General features: G+C 42.4%; 1 protein-coding gene across 15 annotated transcripts in view; it reads left to right on the top strand.

Moving 5' to 3' along the window:
- Slc38a9 (solute carrier family 38, member 9) overlaps nucleotides 1–19,182 on the top strand; it is an 82,564-nt gene that overhangs the window by 45,820 nt on the left and 17,562 nt on the right. For 12 of the 15 annotated variants that reach the window (XR_873763.3, XR_873764.3, XR_873762.3 and 9 more), the window contains 2 exons: nucleotides 1,530–1,637; nucleotides 12,133–12,239. Coding sequence is in view for 8 of the 15 variants with exons in the window: in XM_030247276.1 (XP_030103136.1) it covers nucleotides 1,530–1,637; nucleotides 12,133–12,239 (215 nt within the window). In the remaining 7 variants the exon portion in view is untranslated. Of the gene's footprint in view, nucleotides 1–1,529; nucleotides 1,638–12,132; nucleotides 12,275–19,182 lie in introns of all 15 variants that reach the window. The other 3 variants (XR_001780783.2, XR_003950453.1, XR_382737.4) reach the window with 2 other exon arrangements.

Genomic DNA, 19,182 nt, shown 5'->3' on the forward strand with positions numbered 1-19,182 from the left:
CCCAGCACCAAGGAGATGGGGCACAGGAGCAGGAGTTCAAGGCCATCCTTGGCTACAGAGAGAACCAAGGGGGTGGGCAGACAGGCATTGCAGAGAATTACCATCTAACTTTAAACGGAGAAGATCATTCTGGAGCTGTTTTTCCTCACTCATTCGCTCATCCATCCATCCATCCATCTGTGTGGTCTTTGGGATCAAACCCAGTGCTTTAAAAGCAAACAGAAAGGCAGCAGGGCCTTGTGCCTGCCGGGCAATGCCCTCTACTGCTGAGCCCTAGCTCAGCTTCTTGGGTTCAACCTGCTCTTTGCTCTTCCTCAGTTTTGACTTCATAGTGCAGTTGCCTCCTTAAAGGAATGGACCTCTGTGTGTGTGTCCTGTTCTACTGAAATCTCCAAAGGAATATTTTAACTCTATTTAAGTTGACAGAAAGAGCAAAAGTGTAACGCTAGGCTCTGACGGTCTCCCTCGGAGCAGCGTGGAAGCCAGCATGAGCACAGGGAGCGGCTCCATAAGCTCGGCCTCCTGTCTTCATCTTTCTGAACCAGCTAATCTCTCAGCTTAGAGGCTTGCTGTGGTTCCCTGACTCGCTTCTGTCTTTCCAGTGGAACGAGTCTTTCACAAGCGCATGAACTTAGAGTTTGCACAGTGAGACACCAGCAGGCTCAGGCTTCCATACAGACTTCTTAAGGACAGTCTGCTGTTGTCCTCCGTGCCATTTCCCCTTCCTCCTAAAACTGCCACTTCCACAGAGCAGCAGCCTCCCAGGGCATTCAGAAACAGCTCGGTTGTCCTCCGTGATGACTGCATCTTCTTTCTCAGGAGAAATAACCTGGAGTTGGAGCTATAGCTCATCGGGTTAGCACTTGCCTGGTGGATACCAAAAAGGCTCTGAGTTTGATTCCCAATGCTGCGAAAAACATTTTTTTAATTAAAAGATAAGAATTCTCTAATTGCTACACTATTAAAAATTCTGTATGACAGAGCCACATGTAGCTGCTAGCTCATGCATTCACCCTGAGAAAATGCTTGCTATCTTTTTTTTCTTTTTCTTTTTTTACTTTCTTCTCATTTCAAATTAACTTGGCAAACTTTTCAGGTGTGTTAGGTATCTCACAACACTAAAAACAAAAGAAGTTGGTTTCACGGTTTTGTTTTGTTTTCGTTTTTCTTGTATAACTGACAATTGTGTGATGGCCTTTGCTCGTTGCTTCCACTGGGTTCCTAATCGGACGGAGCAGTTCCCACTCAGTGGGTGGCTCATGGTCTCCCTAGTCTTGGGTCCTTAAGTTTATTTACTACCCAATTGTTTCATTCTCTGATAGCCCACGAGGTTAAACTCTTTAGAATCTACCTGAGTTTTTCTAAAAAAATCAATGAAAATAGTTTCTGCAGTCCAGATTTTTCAAGTAGTCTGTAACATATGCAAAGATGATGCATGCTTTCTGGGTTTGCCCGTTTGTCCTTACAGGCACAGTATCTGTCCTCTATTTGATCAATGGTTTCTGGGTTTGCCCCTTTGTCCCTTACAGGAACGGTGTCTGTCCTCTATTTGATTTTCGTTGTTACCCTGAAGGCTGTTCGCTTAGGATTCCATCTGGAATTTCACTGGTTTGTGCCAACAGAATTTTTTGTACCAGGTGAGTTTGTCAAAATAAGAACTCAATCACTACATAATGACAGCGTGTTCTTTAAGGTGACTGCTATGGACTGTAAGTCTGAAACAGGCAATAGCAGGATAATATGCTAGCTCTCACTGCTGATATCAGCACTTGGGAGGCAGAGACAGAGTTCTAGACCAGCCTGGGTCGTGGAGTAAGATGTGCCTCAGAAAAGCATAAATAAATAAACAATACAGAACAACAGTTGGCATTTCAGACAGCTAAGGATAACCAAGGTTTTATTTTCAACTAGACACTTGAAGTCTATTTAATTTATAGTGCCCTTAAAAAAACCTAAAGTTTATTCTCAAGACCTTTCTAGGGAATGCATGCTTTGGATGTCAGAGACGTAGAACATCGTAATGCATGTCGATAATTTGCTCATAAAAATCATTGTTCATAGCTGGGCATGACGGCACACGCCTTTAATCCCAGCACGCACAAGGCAGAGGCAAGCAGGATCGCTGCGACTTTGAGGCCAGCTGGCCTTATTGTGATTTCCAGGCCAGCCAGGGCTACATAGTATTTGTTGTGAGATCCTGTCTACAGAAAGAAAGATGGAAAGAAAAGGAGGGAGGGAGGGAGCAAGCGAGAGGAAGATAACTCATTCTCCTTATAGGTTTTTCTGTTAGTCATTTTATTGTTTTTCAGGTTAAGATCACAATTATTAAATGGATTTTATACCTGTCCCATTTCTCTTCCCGATTATGATATGACAATTTAGTTCACCCAAATGTAAAAGATGTATGACACTTAAAGAAAAAAGCACCAATAAAACAATGAATAAATGAATGAATGGCTACTAAATGAGAAAACCGATTAAGAAATGAAAATGACTGTCTCACACACATCTTGCACAGTGATCATGAGCGAATGGCACTGATTCTGGTTTAGAGACTGGTCTGCGCTCCGCCATCAGCTCTAGCAGTCTGCAGTCCCAGTCACTACTCAGAAGCGGGCTGTGCTTGTGGAGTTTGTGCTTGGAGCTGTCTCTCTCTTTGTTGTTGCTGTTTGTTTGTTTATTATAACTTTTGTAGGTTTTCAAGCTGCATTGAGTAGGTGGTTCCTGGAAACTGTTGATTATGTTACTATGGCTACTTGTTCTCAGCACATTTGACTTTATTCTCTTTGATTTTCCAACGTACTGAGCCTTGAAAGGGCATACTTCTTTCCCGGATGGTGTGCTGGCACACACCTTTAATCCCAGCATTGGGGAGGAGGAGGAGGCAGCTGGATCTCTGTGAGTTCCAGGACAGCCAAAGCTACATAATTGAGAGACCCTGTCACAAAAAGACAAAAAGAAAAGAAAAAAGAAAAGCCTACTGACAATGGCAGTATTGAATTCTTCCACTGATTGACAGAAATAGTCTAGGATATTGCTTTTTCATATTCCATCTATTGTTATTTATTAAGCAATAGTGAGGGAAGTTTCTACTAATGATAGTACACTAAAAATAATTAGTGGAACTAGAGACAAGATATAGATAGCAACTAGGAGTATTTGTTGTTCTGGCAAAGGATTCACACTTGGTTTCCAGTACCTCCAACCACAAGCTGTAACTCCAACTTCAAGGGACCAGTGTTCCGTGAGTACCTGCACCCACACCACATACTCACACAGACACAGTTACACCTGTGGGTACCTGTACCCACATGAACATACTTACACAACAGAATTATACTAAACATAAAATAAATATGTTTCTAAAAATGTGTAACCAGGGAAAGGAAAAATAGTCACCTGGGAAACAGAAAAGAAGAAATTTCTCAGTAGATAGTGAGTCATTCATTTTCCATTGTCCAGTTTTATAAAGTACAAAGGGGAAACAACAAAGATTAAACAAGGCATGTTTTCATAATTAGGATCCTAAAATTACTATTAGGGACTGTCTGAAAAATGAAGTGTTCTAAGTGTTTTCTGAAAAGCTAACTAAATACCAGAGCCCTGGAGAGGGTAAGCCTCTACTGTCCTCATGAGAAATCACACACTGTGCAATTCTGATGGAACTTTGTATATTCTTGTTTCTTTTACAATTATTCATTACACTCATTTATTTATGTACATACCACAGGATGTGTGTGGACATCACAGGACAATTTTTGACACTGGTTTTCTTCTTCAACCTGTGGGTTACTGAGTGTCCTAGTCAGAGTTTCTATTGCTGCAACAAAACACCAGGACCAAAAAGCAACTTGGGGAGGAAAGGGTTTATTTTGCTTATACTTCCACATCACAGTTCATCATCAGAGGAAGTCAGGACAGGAACTCAAGCAGGGCAGGAAAGTCCATTCTCATGGGCCCAACTCACACCTTCTCTGTCTCTGTCTACGTCCTTGTCTGTGGCTATGTCAAGCTCAAATTGACGAAGACCAAATACTTACGTGTTTAAGTGTCCATCCCTGTCAGGCAACCTGTTTGACTCACTCTTCTCTCAGACTCCTCCAGCTTTGTTTTCCAATTGGTCAAACACTCCACAGTCTTTGACTGTTCTCATCTACACTCAATCCATCTGCAAAGTCTGTCTGTTTTATTTTTTAAAAAACAGCTGATAACCTGACTTCTTAGCATCTCAACCCAAAAGAACTATGTCCAGCTATTAATCTCTTGCCTGGATTACAGTGGTGTCCTCCTAGCTAATGGTCTGTCTTCTCCACTGAAAACTATTCTACACCCAGCAGTTAGAGTAACCCTTGCAAATCAACCCAAGCCAGTTTGGTCATGCATACCTTAAAGGCTCTGGAGTCTAAGGCCAGCCTGAATGACGTAGTAAGCCTCATCTTAACACAAGAACAACAAAACACAAACCAGAACCCACAGGAATCTTTAATGATTTCACGTGTCATTCAGAATGGCACCAGGTCTGTCATAGTCCTTAGAGCCAGTCTGGTCTGACCATTCTTCTCTTTGACTCGCCTACCGCTTTCCCTCTGACTCACACCACATTGCACTGGCTGTCTTGCTGTTGTATGTTGCACATTCCTATCTGAGAATGTTGGCATTTGCTTTTCCCAGCATATGAATGCCCTGTCTTCTCAGATCTCCAACTACCTATCCACCCTCAGTCTCCTTGAGAATTCTCTTTAAAGCTCTTCCCAGCACTAAATCTTGTCTGCAGGTACCTGTGGTATCTGTTAGTATGCCTGATTTTAATGAATCAGGATCTTGGGGGGGCCCAGCTTACTCTGGCCCATTTTTGTTCCTGAGTGTTACCAAGTAGCAGAAGTTACAGTAAAAGGAACTTAGACAGAAATGTTTCTCAATGTTTTGGGTTCTTGAATTCTGATATTGAAAATTTATTTTCTATTTACATATCTGTCTCCTTTAACTGGAATATTACACTCTGAGAAAAGGAGTAGCATTCTTGTTTTTTTGTTTTGTTTTGTTTTGTTTTTAAACTACTGTATTACTGTGGTATTTCCAAATCCTATCGATTTCCTGGCACACACTGGTGCTAATAAGAGATAAGTGTTGAAGGTCAGTGAGCTGACTCAACAGGTAAAGGCACCTGCTGCCAAGCCTGACGCCCTGAGTTCAATCCCCGAGATCCACACACTCCGAAGAGAGAACCAGCTCCCTCAAGTTGTCGTCTGACTGCCACACTCACACACACTCACACACACACACACTCATACACACACTCATACACACACACACACTCATACATACTCATACACACACACTCATACACACACACTCATATATACACACACACATACACACACATACAAATAAAATAAAACAACAAGCTGTAAAGAATTATTGACTAAGTAAATGCGTTTATTTGACTTCCTCCTAAGTGACATTAAAATATAAGAGGCATAGTGAAGGAAGAACTAGGGACAGGCTGCACAGGAAGCCAGAGCAAACTGCAAGACGTAGGCAGATACCCATGGTGGGGTACAAAGCATGTTTGATGTTTTCTATAGATTGAGAGGGGAGAGCTCACAATGCCTGAGTAAAATTCGAGGAAGAACTAGTATTAACTAGCATTACTAGTATTAACTAGCATTACTGGTATTAACTAGTATTAACTAGCATTACTGGTATTAACTAGTATTAACTAGCATTACTAGTATTAACTAGTATTTACTAGCATTACTAGTATTAACTAGCATTACTGGTATTAACTAGCATTACTGGTATTAACTAGCATTACTAGTATTAACTAGTATTTACTAGCATTACTAGTATTAACTAGCATTACTGGTATTAACTAGCATTACTGGTATTAACTAGCATTACTAGTATTTAGTAAGGGACTGAAAAAAGAAGAAAGTTATTTATTTTCTCCAGAAAAACAGCTCAATGCACAGCTTACTATGAATTCCATCATAATCATAAAAACGAATACCTGATTTTTCAAATCCAAATTAAGACTCTGATTACTCAGCCCCTCTGATCCGTGTTGACTATTAGCTCCAACTACCACGTGTGGTTTGTGTGCTGCTGAGGGTGGACCCAGTCCTCCGTCATTCTTGGCATGTGCTTTAGTGACTAAACCATGCCCCCCCCCAATGGTGTCTGCCCTTTAGCTATTTGTGTTTGGTTGTGTTTCCCCTCACCCTGGGGGGAAAGGGAGCAGACAGGGTTTTATGTAGCTTAGCTGGCCTAATGTACTGTGTACCTGAGGCTAGCCTTCAAATCCTGTTCTTGCCTCTTCCTCCATGGTGCTAAGATCATAGGTATACGCCACTATGCCAGGCTAACACTACACAATGCGTACACTTAAAACTGCAGTTAAGATGACATTTCTGAGCTAGATATAGTGTGTCTCAGACCTGTACCCCTAGCACCCAGATGGCTGAGCCAGAGGGATTATCACAAATTAGAGGTTAGTCTGGGCTACATAGTAAGACCTATCTCAAAAAAGCAAAACAAAATAGAAAAAAAAAAAAAAAAAAACCCAGTCCTCATAGACTTTAGAGAGACTTTAGACACCAGTTCCCCCTGCCCACCCCTCTGTTGTTTGGGGTCTGGCTCTTCATGTGAGATCAGGCCCCACTGGCGTGTGTGGTGTACGTAAGTGTATGTAAGCCTTTGCTTTGTGTATCTGCCACAGTCTGGTTTTGCCATTATTGAAGATCTGCGTAGTCTCTAATTTTTGATACTAGTTTCAATCTGCAGTACTCTTCATTCCCATACGGCTTGAGGAATGTGTGGCTGCCTTCTCGTGGGTATAAACCTAGGTCAGAGAATATGCTGTCCTGCTTGAGAGACGCTGTCCAGCAGCTTTGCACAGTGGCTGTGCCCGGTCCGTTCTGCTGACATTGTTTATGCACTGTAGCTGCTCCACGCCCTCACCAGCACTCATCTTCTTGCCTCGGCCTCCTGAGTGCTGGGTTTACAGGCATTGGGTCATCTTGCCCAGCAAGGTAGCACTTATTCATGTCACTAGACATGTGGGTCTGCTCTTTGGTGAAGTACTTCTCTGAGTGTCTTCTGTTTCTTGTGCCTTAACTTATGTTTCCTTATCCTGGTTATTAGTACTGCGTCGGATGTATTTATTGAAATTGTCTTCTCCCTATCCCCACCATGTCCTAGTGTTTGAAATCAGTCTTAGGGTCTTGCATACACCAGGCAAGCACCATAGCTCCATCCCAGCACGAACCTGCATCCTCTTCTGACACACATTTTCAAAAGAAAAATTAAATGGTTTGAAAATGACTAGAGGTTTAGGGAGTCTTTAAATCTGTTGTGAATTTGTCTTCTTTAGTTATGAGGTAATAATCATAGCATGAATGTTATATTCTTTGAAAATTCGTATTTGGCACATTTCCATGTGTATGTGTGTGCGTGTGTTCACGACTGCATTATTTGTAATCGTAAAAGCGAAAGCAACTCAATGTCTGCCCTGACCAGTATATAAAGCATGATGTATCCGTACAGTGGAATATTATTCAGCATTAGAAAGGAACAAAGTAATGTGGTTGTGATCACACAATCCTGAATATACTAAAAACCACTTATGTTTACACTTTACATGGATAAAACATATGAATTATATTTTAATAGCAATGAAAAAATCTCAAGTTTTAAAAATGTTATTCAAAAAGTATTTGTGTTGGTTAATTGCAGAGCCTCAGCTTGGAAAGGACCAGTTTCACAGGCAGCATAGACTGACTGACTTCTCTGAGACCTGTCAGAGTAAAATTAGACCATCTCAACCCTAAAGTAGTTTTAAGTAGAATTTTGATCGTGTCCATGGCTAAGAGTCCTTCAGTTTTAAAAATAGTGTTCCTGCTACATGCCAGTGCTACAGAAAACATGACCCACCGCCCTCCAAGAGATACCAGTTGAGCAGTGGGGCATTTGATGCTGTAGCCATCGTAACAAAAGAAATACCCAAGGGATCCCGGAGTACATAAGGATTGCACATACAAGAGGAGTCAGGGAAGGGATCTCTGAGGGATCTATTAATGGCTAAAAGGAGATCTCTAAATGAGAGATTGGAGGATTCTCAGGGCCATGCCATGTCATGCCATGCCATGCCCAGTTAAGACCTGAAGTAACATGACTCATTTAGGAAATCATGAGAATCTGAATGGCTCAAGTCAAAGAATACTTGTTGAGAAAATGGTAGGAAGTCCTAAAAGGGATGGACCAGAGTGAACAGCCTTCTCTTTTAAGCTAAATATAACTCTAAAGGCCAGTCATGACCTTCTCCTCCCCCTCCTCCCACACTCTCAAGATAGGCTTTTATGTCCTCAGAAGAGCATCAGAGAGAAGGAAGAATGGTCCTATAGTTCTCTGCTTAAAAACAGAATTTATAGTGAAGCTATCATGATGGGATACTCCCCAAAAAGGGTGAGGTCAGGGGCGCGTTCCCTCCGTTAGTCACTCTCACTCACAGTGGAACACTGTCAGAACCTTTGGGGCTGGGCTAGCACATTCACCCAGTGCTTGTCTGGTGTGCAAGAGTCCTTGGGTTTGGTCCTCAGCACCTCCGAAAACTGTGTACGCCCCAGAGGGGTAGATCTAGAAGGATCGTGTAGTTCAAAGTCATTCTCAAGTACATAGTGGGTTTAGGGCAGGCTGGGCTACATAAGATCCTATCACAAAAGAAGTAAAGAACCTAGGGCTCTAGCCCTACCACAGCACAGATCAATACGGGAGGGAGGGAGCCAGTCCTCAGATCCCTTCTCACTGCCCAGTTTCTTAGACTACTTTCAATACTGACTGGGTTAGTTTAGGTTCTCCTGTAAGCAGGTGCCAAAATGGGCTTAGAAGAGCAAGAAATGTGTTGGGGCAGCACTTGTGAAAGATTAAAGGGTTAGGAGCAAAACTACGCGTGGTTGAGATGTGTAGGAAGGAAGAGAAAGAACGGAAGCAGTAAATTCAGAACGTCCTGGCCAGCCCGCCATGACCCTCAGTGCAAATATTGTCTCTAGAATAGTCTCGGTTACATAAATGTGCCCAAACCCTAATGCACTTCAGGGCTGACTAGTAGCTGTCCAGTGGAAGGATGTCTGGGGCAGGAACAGGCAGCAGACACCCAAGGGCTGCAGCCAGAAACTATCAGCTAGCAATCTCCTTGCTTAGGGTGTCACTAAAGGGAAATCTGAGTGCTGTACTTACAGGGTAACACTGAGTGCTGTACAGCCATGGTAACGCTGAGTGCTGTACATCCATGGTAACTCCGAGTGCTGTACAGCCATGGTAACACTGAGTACTGTACAGCCATGGTAACTCCGAGTGCTGTACATCCATGGTAACTCCGAGTGCTGTACAGCCATGGTAACACTGAGTGCTGTACAGCCATGGTAACACTGAGTACTGTACAGCCATGGTAACACCGAGTACTGTACAGCCATGGTAACTCTGAGTGCTGTACATCCATGGTAACTCCGAGTGCTGTACAGCCATGGTAACACTGAGTGCTGTACAGCCATGGTAACTCTGAGTGCTGTACAGCCATAGTAACACTGAGTACTGTACTTCCATGGTAACACTGAGTGCTGTACAGCCATGGTAACTCCGAGTGCTGTACTTCCATGGTAACTACGAGTGCTGTACTTCCATGGTAACACTGAGTGCTGTACAGCCATGGTAACTCCGAGTGCTGTACTTCCATGGTAACACTGAGTGCTGTACAGCCATGGTAACACTGAGTGCTATACATCCATGGTAACACTGAGTGCTGTACTTCCATGGTAACACTGAGTGCTGTACTTCCATGGTAACACTGAGTGCTGTACATCCATGGTAACCCTGAGTGCTGTACAGCCATGGTAACACTGAGTGCTGTACAGCCATGGTAACACTGAGTGCTGTACAGCCATGGTAACACTGAGTGCTGTACAGCCATGGTAACACTGAGTGCTGTACAGCCATGGTAACACTGAGTGCTGTACATCCATGGTAACACTGAGTGCTGTACTTCCATGGTAACACTGAGTGCTGTACTTCCATGGTAACACTGAGTGCTGTACTTCCATGGTAACACTGATTGCTGTACTTCCATGGTAACACTGAGTGCTGTACTTCCATGGTAACACCGAGTGCTGTACATCCATGGTAACACTGAGTGCTGTACTTCCATGGTAACACTGAGTGCTGTACTTCCATGGTAACACTGAGTGCTGTACTTCCATGGTAACACTGAGTGCTGTACTTCCATGGTAACACTGAGTGCTGTACTTCCATGGTAACACTGAGTACTGTACAGCCATAGTAACACTGAGTACTGTACAGCCATGGTAACACTGAGTGCTGTACAGCCATGGTAACACTGAGTGCTGTACTTCCATGGTAACACTGAGTACTGTACAGCCATGGTAACTCCGAGTGCTGTACATCCATGGTAACACTGAGTACTGTACAGCCATGGTAACTCCGAGTGCTGTACATCCATGGTAGCGCTGAGTGCTGTACTTCTATGGTAATGCTGAGTGTTGTACATCCATGGAAACGCTAACACATCTAAGTACATGAATGTACATTTAGCTTATAGAGAGGAAAGCATTGCTAGGCCAAATTTATGTCAGTTTTGCTAATGCGGATGGGATTGTTTAATCTGTTTTCTTAGAGCGTCTAACCTGTTATTATATGTCTATAAGAAAGATGTTAATGGTACAAGATAGCCTTTTGAGACAGGATCTCACTCTAGCCCAGGCTAAATCTGGAATTTAACTTAACTAGCCCAGACTGGCCCCGGACATAGCCTCCCAATGCTAGGATTACAGGCATGAACCACCATGACTGGCGATTTTTCTTTTCTACTTAGCTGCTTTACTTTGGATTCCAGCTAAAGAGTTTGTTAGTTATTTCTCAGTTAAACATATCAGTAAGTTAGTTTTATCTGCACATGACTTTGTCATTTACAAAAATAGTGCTTTTATAATCGTGTGTGTGTGTGTGTGTGTGTGTGTGTGTGTATTGCTGTTGTCGACTAGAAGTGACCTCAGTTCATTAAAAGGTGTTGTAAAAAGATTACTAAAAAACATCTTTTAGTCTAACCAAGGAAGAATTGCATCCATGGATAAAAGATACAGGTGGAAGGTGACAGACGGGAAATATGACAGAACACAGACTTAGCCATGATGATGACTTATCCCAGTAACCTGAGTGTGGGCCTCAGGAGGCTGAGGCAGTAAGACAAATCAAGCAAAAAGAAGGGAGCAGCCTGTGTGTGCTGGCCTTGCCTTCTGCTTGTGTTTAGAGCAGAAATGTAAGAGATTGAATCACGTCCTGTCCTGAGTCAGTGTAGTGAAGAGTCAGGGGCCCTTTCTACACTTCTGCTCTGGACACCAAGCTGAATCTGAGGCAGGTTGTTCTCTACACTGCCACATGCTGTGCCTACACCTACCAGTATTACCAAGTAAATTGTAGCCAGATTCCACATTAACTAATTGTTCGCATATTTATTACCTGCCTCCGAATATTGCTCACAGAATATTATTTTTAAATAACTATTTATTATAGAAAATTAATTTAATAATTTAAATTAATCCTATAAGCCAGGGAAAACCACAGTGATTATGTCAACATTTTTTTCTTTGTTTTCTTGAGTATAAAATCTGCAGCTGTTTTTGTGCATTAAAAAAAAAAAAAACAGAATCATTCTTGACAAGATTGACACCTGGACATTTGTCCTGGTATTAAATCTTCACTGCATAACTTTTAAATACTGCATCCCACTGCAAAACTATATCTTAGTTTATCCAGTTTTATTTTTAAGAAATACATTTTAGATTTGTCACCCAAGAGCCACGAGTAGCCTTTTTCTCTCTCTGTGATTCCTTTTCTAGAGGGACTTCTCTGAGACCCTCAGATATTAGAAGAGAGAAAGATTTTGGACTCATAGACAGACCCCGGATGTAAACCTCCTGGTGGGGTCTCAGCCACAGAACGCGCTCTCCCTCACTCCTTCCCCTCCAAGTGTTCTGACCACACAGACTGCTCACCGTGAGGGACCTGATTACGACTCACTTTCTACTCAGCATTTTCACATTTTGTTTCTGTCTTTTCTCCTAGAGATAAGAGCTCAGTTTCCGCAGCTGATGGGGGTGCTTACTCTGGCCTTCTTTATTCACAACTGCATCATCACACTCTTGAAAAACAACAAGAACCAAGAAAATAATGTGAGTGGCTAACTCGGAAGCTGCCTCCGTATTTCGTAAGCGTAGACTTTAATATGTGTTTGAAGCACCTTATGTTTTGAGTAAAATTGTGATATTTGTTCCCACATCTTAATTTTTTAAGTTTAAATTGTAGATCAGTGGTCAAACATATGAAAATTTTAGATGGTAAGTATTTTAGGCTTTGCAGGCTATGTTCTTGTTACAGCTGCCTAATCCTGCTTTTGTAGTATGAAAACAGCCACAGGCAATAAATAAGCAAGTGGGTAATATCAATGCTCCAAAAAAAGCCTTATTTGCAAAAGCAGAGAACAGGTCAAAAACTTCAATAATAATTATAAAAAAATGAAGATACTAAAGACAAGAAAAGAACAAAAAAATCGGTATGAAAAAGAAACTAAATAGCAAGCTAATAGATTTAAACATTGAAAAATTACACTAAATATAAATGCCCCAAGCACTGCAACAAAAAATTGTCAAATTTTTTTAAAATAAAATTAATTATATAATATCTTTAAGAAACTTTTAATATAAAAATATAGCCTTGGAATATAAGAAAGTAGGAAGTCTATGTAACTTAGCAGCACAAATGATAATGCTGGAGTCAAAGATGATTATACTGTGACCCTTATGAACTGATTGGATTGGAAGTACCATGGTGATATACATAAAATTTACATTGGAGAAAATGTCCTATAGGAATAAGTTCATCCTATGTTTGATTTAGATTTGGCCATTTACTAATATTATAAAAAATATTAGTTAACAGTATATTTACTCTTAGTTACTGAAAATGTAATATTACAAATGAAGTACCATCTAGTTGATACTGTTAGATCACAATGTTCTCCATTTGTGTTCCTTCTTTTCTCACTTTCCATGTTAAGTCTACTAGTTTTTATAAGCTTGCTTGTGACCACGTTTGTAAGCGAGACATCGTGCATTGCAGAGGAAATGCTATGTTTTCTACTTACTTTGCTTTAATATCAGGTTATACAGAAACTATGCATTGAAATACAATCATTCTCTTGGAAGAAAGAAAGAAAGAGGGGGGAAGGGAGGGAAAGGGAGGGGGAGGAAAGGAAAGGAAAAAGTGAAAGAAAGAAAGAAAGAAAGAAAGAGAGAGAGAGAGAGAGAGAGGTAGAGAGAAAGAAAGGGGGAAAGAGAGATGAAATCAAATGTAATAATACTAAATCTACATTCACTGAGTGATTGGAGTGGGCAGGGCAGGGCAGGGCAGGGCAGGCAAAAGCCCGTCCACAAAGCCTGTGAGCCCGAGCTCAGCCCTCGGGAGCCATGCAGTAAGAGAGAGAACTGACCCTGGAAAGCTGTCTTCTGACCTACACACAGACACACACACTCGGGACGTTCATAATATGTAATTAAAAGTTAAGGTAAGGCCGGGCATGGTGCCACACGCCTTTAATCCCAGCACTTGAGAGGCAGAGGCAGGCGGATTTCTGGGTTCAAGTCTAGCCTGGTCTACAGAGTGAGTTCCAGGACAGCCAGGGCTATACAGAGAAACCCTGTCTCGGTGGACTGGGGGGGGGTGGGGGGGGGGAGAAAAAAAGTTAAGATAAATGAAGTAACAACAAAGTGAAAGTAGACAAGTACACAATTATAATTGGAGTTGTCTTCCCTCCCCCTAAATAGCAGGAAGAACAAATAGACAAAAGATTACAAGTGTAGAAAGCATGAAAAATACCATGAACCCGGCTTGATTGAATTTATAAAAGTCTTCTCAGTAGCAGAATGTATATTCTTTCCAAATACCCAGAAACACCTACCAAGTAGGGTACATGCTAGGTCACAAAACAAGAGTCAGTAGCTGCAACGGAAAGCTATGCCCAGTCTGTTCTCTAGCCATAACAAAGTAAGAATACAAACGAATAACAGACATTTGGGGATTTACAAATATATGAAAGTTAACCAACATTCCCCTATATAACCAGCAAGTTAAAGAAAAAGTCACAAGAAAAAAAATTTTTAAACCTTGAGGGTTGGGCTGGAGAGATGGCTCAGTGGGTAAGAGCACCCGGCTGCTCTTCCGAAGGTCCAGAGTTCAAATCCCAGCAACCACATGGTGGCTCACAACCATCTGTAACAAGATCTGACGCCCTCTTCTGTAGTGTCTGAAGACAGCTACAGTGTACTTACATATAATAAATAAATAAATCTAAAAAAAAAAAAAAAAACAAAAAACCTTGAGGGTTACTGAAAAATGACAATTCAGAATACTAAAATCTATGAAATTGTCCCTAAAGCTGTATTTAAAGGGATATGTACAGCTATAAATACCTACATTAAAAATAAAATTGTGAAATCAAAAGCCTGGCCTTCCTCCACTTCCGAGTGCTAAACAGGAAAATCAGGAGTCCAGGGTCATCTGCTACTACATAGCGAGTCTAAGACCAGCCTGAACCATGGGAAACCAAGTGTTCCAAAACACGAAAAGCAGTTGACTAGGAAAGTCATTTTTTTGTTTTGTTTTTTATGGGTGTCGTTGTTGTTGTTGTTGTTTTAGACAAGTTTTTATTGTGAGTCTTATCTGGCCTGGAACTCACTGTATAGAGCAGGCTGGCTTGGAACTCACAATGATCTGCCTCCTGAATACTAGGATTTATAAAGAGTTAAAGTGCAGGCAATTCTCACATTGCATGATTCCCTACATGTACAAATTTAATTACTGTGGGTCAGGTTACATGGGTCTCAATACGGTTCAGATTTTAGTTAGCCCAGGCTATGAACTCTGAACCTTGACTAGAATAATGCTCACTGCTCTCAGTTCACAAAGCACTGGGTCAGTAACACGTGCTCAGCATGATTAGTGACAGCTCATGTGCTCCGTAAGACCAGGCTGGGGTGAAGGAAGTTTAGATCAAACTACTCTTAGGTTTTAAAAAAGCAGAACATTCTATTGTTCAATGCTTTTGATTAATTCACTTATTTGTTTGTTCATTTATTACAGTGCTGGGTATTGAACCTAGGGCCCTGTGCATGTGGGAAAGTGCTACATCCCCAGGCCCTTTGTTGGCATATTTTAAATTACAATGCTAATATTTCTTTCATTTCCTTCTCCATTTGTAGCAAATACTAAAATTTAATGTCCCAGCAGAAATTGTCAAAGATTACACAACCATCATAATTCCTGTCACTGTCACAGGTGTTCATAGCTTCTGGCTGCACAGTAACTGCTGCACTGCCAGGTGCAGCCTGTCGGGGCTTAACTCTTGCTCCCAAAAGTCTCAAGTGGAATTGCTTTTCTAGAAGGTTGGACCTGTTTGTTTGGGAGGGTACCATGCCTCTTCGTGGGAAGCTGAGAACTGGAGAGACACAGGTGCCTTGGTTCACTGCCCTCAGGGCTAAAGAGGTCTACCAGGCTAGTGGCTGCAGTGGAGGTCAGTGGAGCACACCTGCTGAGCAGGTGTGAACAGTCCAGGGGCTGCAGTGGAGGTCAGTGGAACACCTGCTCAGCATGTGTGAACAGTCCAGGGGCTGCAGTGGAGGTCAGTGGAGCTCCTGCTCGGCACCTGTGAACAGTCCAGGGGCTGCAGTGGAGGTCAGTGGAGCTCCTGCTCGGCACCTGTGAACAGTCCAGGGGCTGCAGTGGAGGTCAGTGGAGCACCTGCTCGGCACCTGTGAACAGTCCAGGGGCTGCAGTGGAGGTCAGTGGAGCACCTGCTCGGCACCTGTGAACAGTCCAGGGGCTGCAGTGGAGGTCAGTGGAGCACCTGCTCGGCACCTGTGAACAGTCCAGGGGCTGCAGTGGAGGTCAGTGGAGCACCTGCTCGGCACCTGTGAACAGTCCAGGGGCTGCAGTGGAGGTCAGTGGAGCACCTGCTCGGCACGTGTGAGGCATGAGGTTAAGAGACAGCAGCGCATACACAGAACAAAGTAGAATGCTGGACGCATGGCTTTTTCAGCTGCTGAGTTGGTCAGAGAGGGCTCTGTGAAATAGTATATTAGGTAACTAACAAAATCTGTCTTCAGGTTTTGTCACTGATAGAAAATATTTTTTTAAAAAAGACTTAAATGCCAGTGTTTCCTTTTTACTGTCTTAATTAAAACTGTAGTATGAAGTGGTGGTCTAACTTTAAAAGTCTAAAAGGTTTTTGTTTTGTTTAGTTTAGTTTTTTACAACCTTATTTTGTGGGTACAGTGTTCTATGTACATGTAGAAATCAGAGAGCAGCTTTTGGGATCAGTTTGCTCCTTCTGTCACGTGGGTCCTGGGCACTGACCTCAGGTCCTGAGGTGTGTGTGATAAATGCCTTTACCTGCTGAGCCCTGGTTTAACTGTTTTTGTATAAACCATTTGTACTTCTTAAAATATTAATTACTACTCAGAAAACTAACATTTATGAAGTACTATGTGCCAATATCCTTCTGACCACTCTAAATGTATGCGAATATATAGTGTCTTGATTATAACAAAATTGGCTTTTATATTGGCATTAATCAAACTAAGTGGACACTATATCGATTTGCTTAATTATACTTTTAAGAGCTTTAAGATTATACTTTTCAAGAGCTTTCCCTAAATAATGTGACTAAAAAATGTCCAGTTAATAGTGTGATACAAAATGTCCCTGGGATTAAAGTCAGAAATCATGAGAGTCATGAAAGCGTTTGAAAGTAGAAAGCCAGGCCGTTCCCTCCAGTGTCCCCATAGCTGGGCCTGACCCCTTCCTCCCTGGCACTGGTGGAGAGCAGTAGAGCCCTCAGCAGCTACCCAAGCAGGATGGCCTGGATTTCCAAGTTCAACTTCCCTTGCTGACTTTTGTCACTAAATGTAACTTTGTATATGTGTTTCTTAACTGAATATCATTTCTATTTCTTAAAGCATACTTAGCCAGGAAAACATTAGGGGGTTGAAAAAGAAATTATCATCAAAACGCATAGTCTCTGTGGCTATGGATTCCTGTAGGATAGGTGTTGAGTCAGACCTTAGGCGGAGCTTTCTGTTTAGTCTGGTTGTTTGCGTTTATGTAGCTGTTTCTCGGCTTTGACCTTTAAAGTGATTTGAGATACCTTCTATCTCATTTGCTGTTCTTTTTTTCTTGTCTGAGTCTGTAGATACTTGGCTACACATCAGAAGTTTTTATATAAAAGTTCAGGGTAGATCTGTGTGATTGTCATTTTTCATAGTAAGTGCTTTACGGGGTAGTATTTTCACTATGAACAGTACATGGAACAATGTTTGACAAGCAGAAGTGTTCCCAGGTTTGCTGTTGATCTCACTGTGAATCTACTCCTCTTTGGAATTGACATTCTACTTGTCTGTAGTTCCTTGGTCTTCCAGTCATTGCTTACCTATGAAGCAGAGGGGAGCACCTTACTGTGCAGGCCTCTTGACAGTCTAATATCACCACCTCTGTCTCTTTAAACATACTGTTTGCTTGGAGCCTCCTCCCCCCCAACACACTAGTTTGCCAGAAGATAGCTCTCCCTCCCCTCTTCCATCCCAGGGGCTTTTAGGAATCTGTATTTTAGGCCTAGTACAGAGATGGAATGGGTCTCAAAGAATAGCAAGCCCCCGATACGTGCATGCTGCCCGTGAGCAGCATGCTTCCTCAATCACGCTGAGCCTCAGCTCGTTTATAATGAAAGCATCATCTCTGCTCGTCAGTGTTTCCTCATGAGAACAGACACACAACTTGTGAGCTGCTCCCAGTGTGTGCTGAGCACATGAAGCAGCCTGGCCTCACAGGCATTGGCATTTTCCTTGTATCTCTCGTGATGCTTACCTGTGATATTCTTTGTTGTTTCTTCTTACCTCTTGTTAATTATTAAATATGGCTTCAATACCTGGAGACTAGTAAACTCTTCATCACTGTAGCTAAGTGCACAGTTGGCACCAGAAAGACCTTGTTTGGGGATTAGAATATTGGCTTTTACCAAACTACTCACTGTATAACCAGGAGCAAGTTCTTGTGGCCTCTGTGCTTAGTTTACCTCATCTGTAAAGGAACTGGCTGCAGCTGTGTTGTAAGGTTTTATGGGGATCAAATGAAATGGCCTGCGGGGGCTCAGCAGAGATGCCGGTAGATATCTTCTTACCTATATTGAGTTACCTATAATGCCACTGTTACCAGGACATCTCCAGCAAGACCACAGTGCCCGTGGGTGGGTAAAGGGCATGGAGAAGAACCACTCTGGAAACAGTTGCAAGGAACAGCACCCGCTTTATTGCATGTGAACAACCACGTCCATCATAGAATCTATCGACCGTGGCTTAACAGTCACTCCTTAGCACATGACCTCAGTCTGGCCAGTGAATGCTCACGCCACCAGTGTGGAAGACACACATTCAAGGAGACACAGAGAGTGGGGACTCGGCTCTCAGGCTGCCCCAGGCCTCGGCCATCTGACTCCTGGGGCGTGGCGTCCTATGCTTCTTAGTTAGAAGCTCAGTGTGCCAGGAAGGCTGGCCGAAGCTCACGCCTGCATTTTCTCCTACAAGTTCCTGCTACGGCCAGCCTTGCCCCAGGTACTGGAAGTATATTATAAAACAGACAGTCTCGTCTCCAGGGTCTTACACTCCAATGGTATGCATCTATTTGGAGAAAAGAAGTTGATTAAAGAACTGTTAAGCTTAGCTCTTTTTTTTAAATGTCCAGGGATATCTTTCCACTTGAGAACGTTTTTCAAAAATATGATTATTTCGGGAATAAAGCAATGATTCAGCCTTTAAGCGCGTGCGCTACTTTTGCGGAGAGCCCAAGTTCAGTTCCCAGTACCCACACTGGGCAGTTCACAACTTCTTGTAACTCAAGCTCCAAAGAATCCAAGACCCTCCCCTTGACTCTATGGGCACATGCGCTCCTATGCATATACACTGACCCACAGACACAGGCACGCGCGTACGTTAGTTAAAAAGTAACAGTAGTAACTCATTTAAGTGGATTGTTTTTACAATGAAAGCTAGTGGCAACGAGAACAAGAAT

Source organism: Mus musculus, chromosome 13, assembly GCF_000001635.26.
Source record: "Mus musculus strain C57BL/6J chromosome 13, GRCm38.p6 C57BL/6J".
NCBI classification, from domain to species: domain Eukaryota; kingdom Metazoa; phylum Chordata; class Mammalia; order Rodentia; family Muridae; genus Mus; species Mus musculus.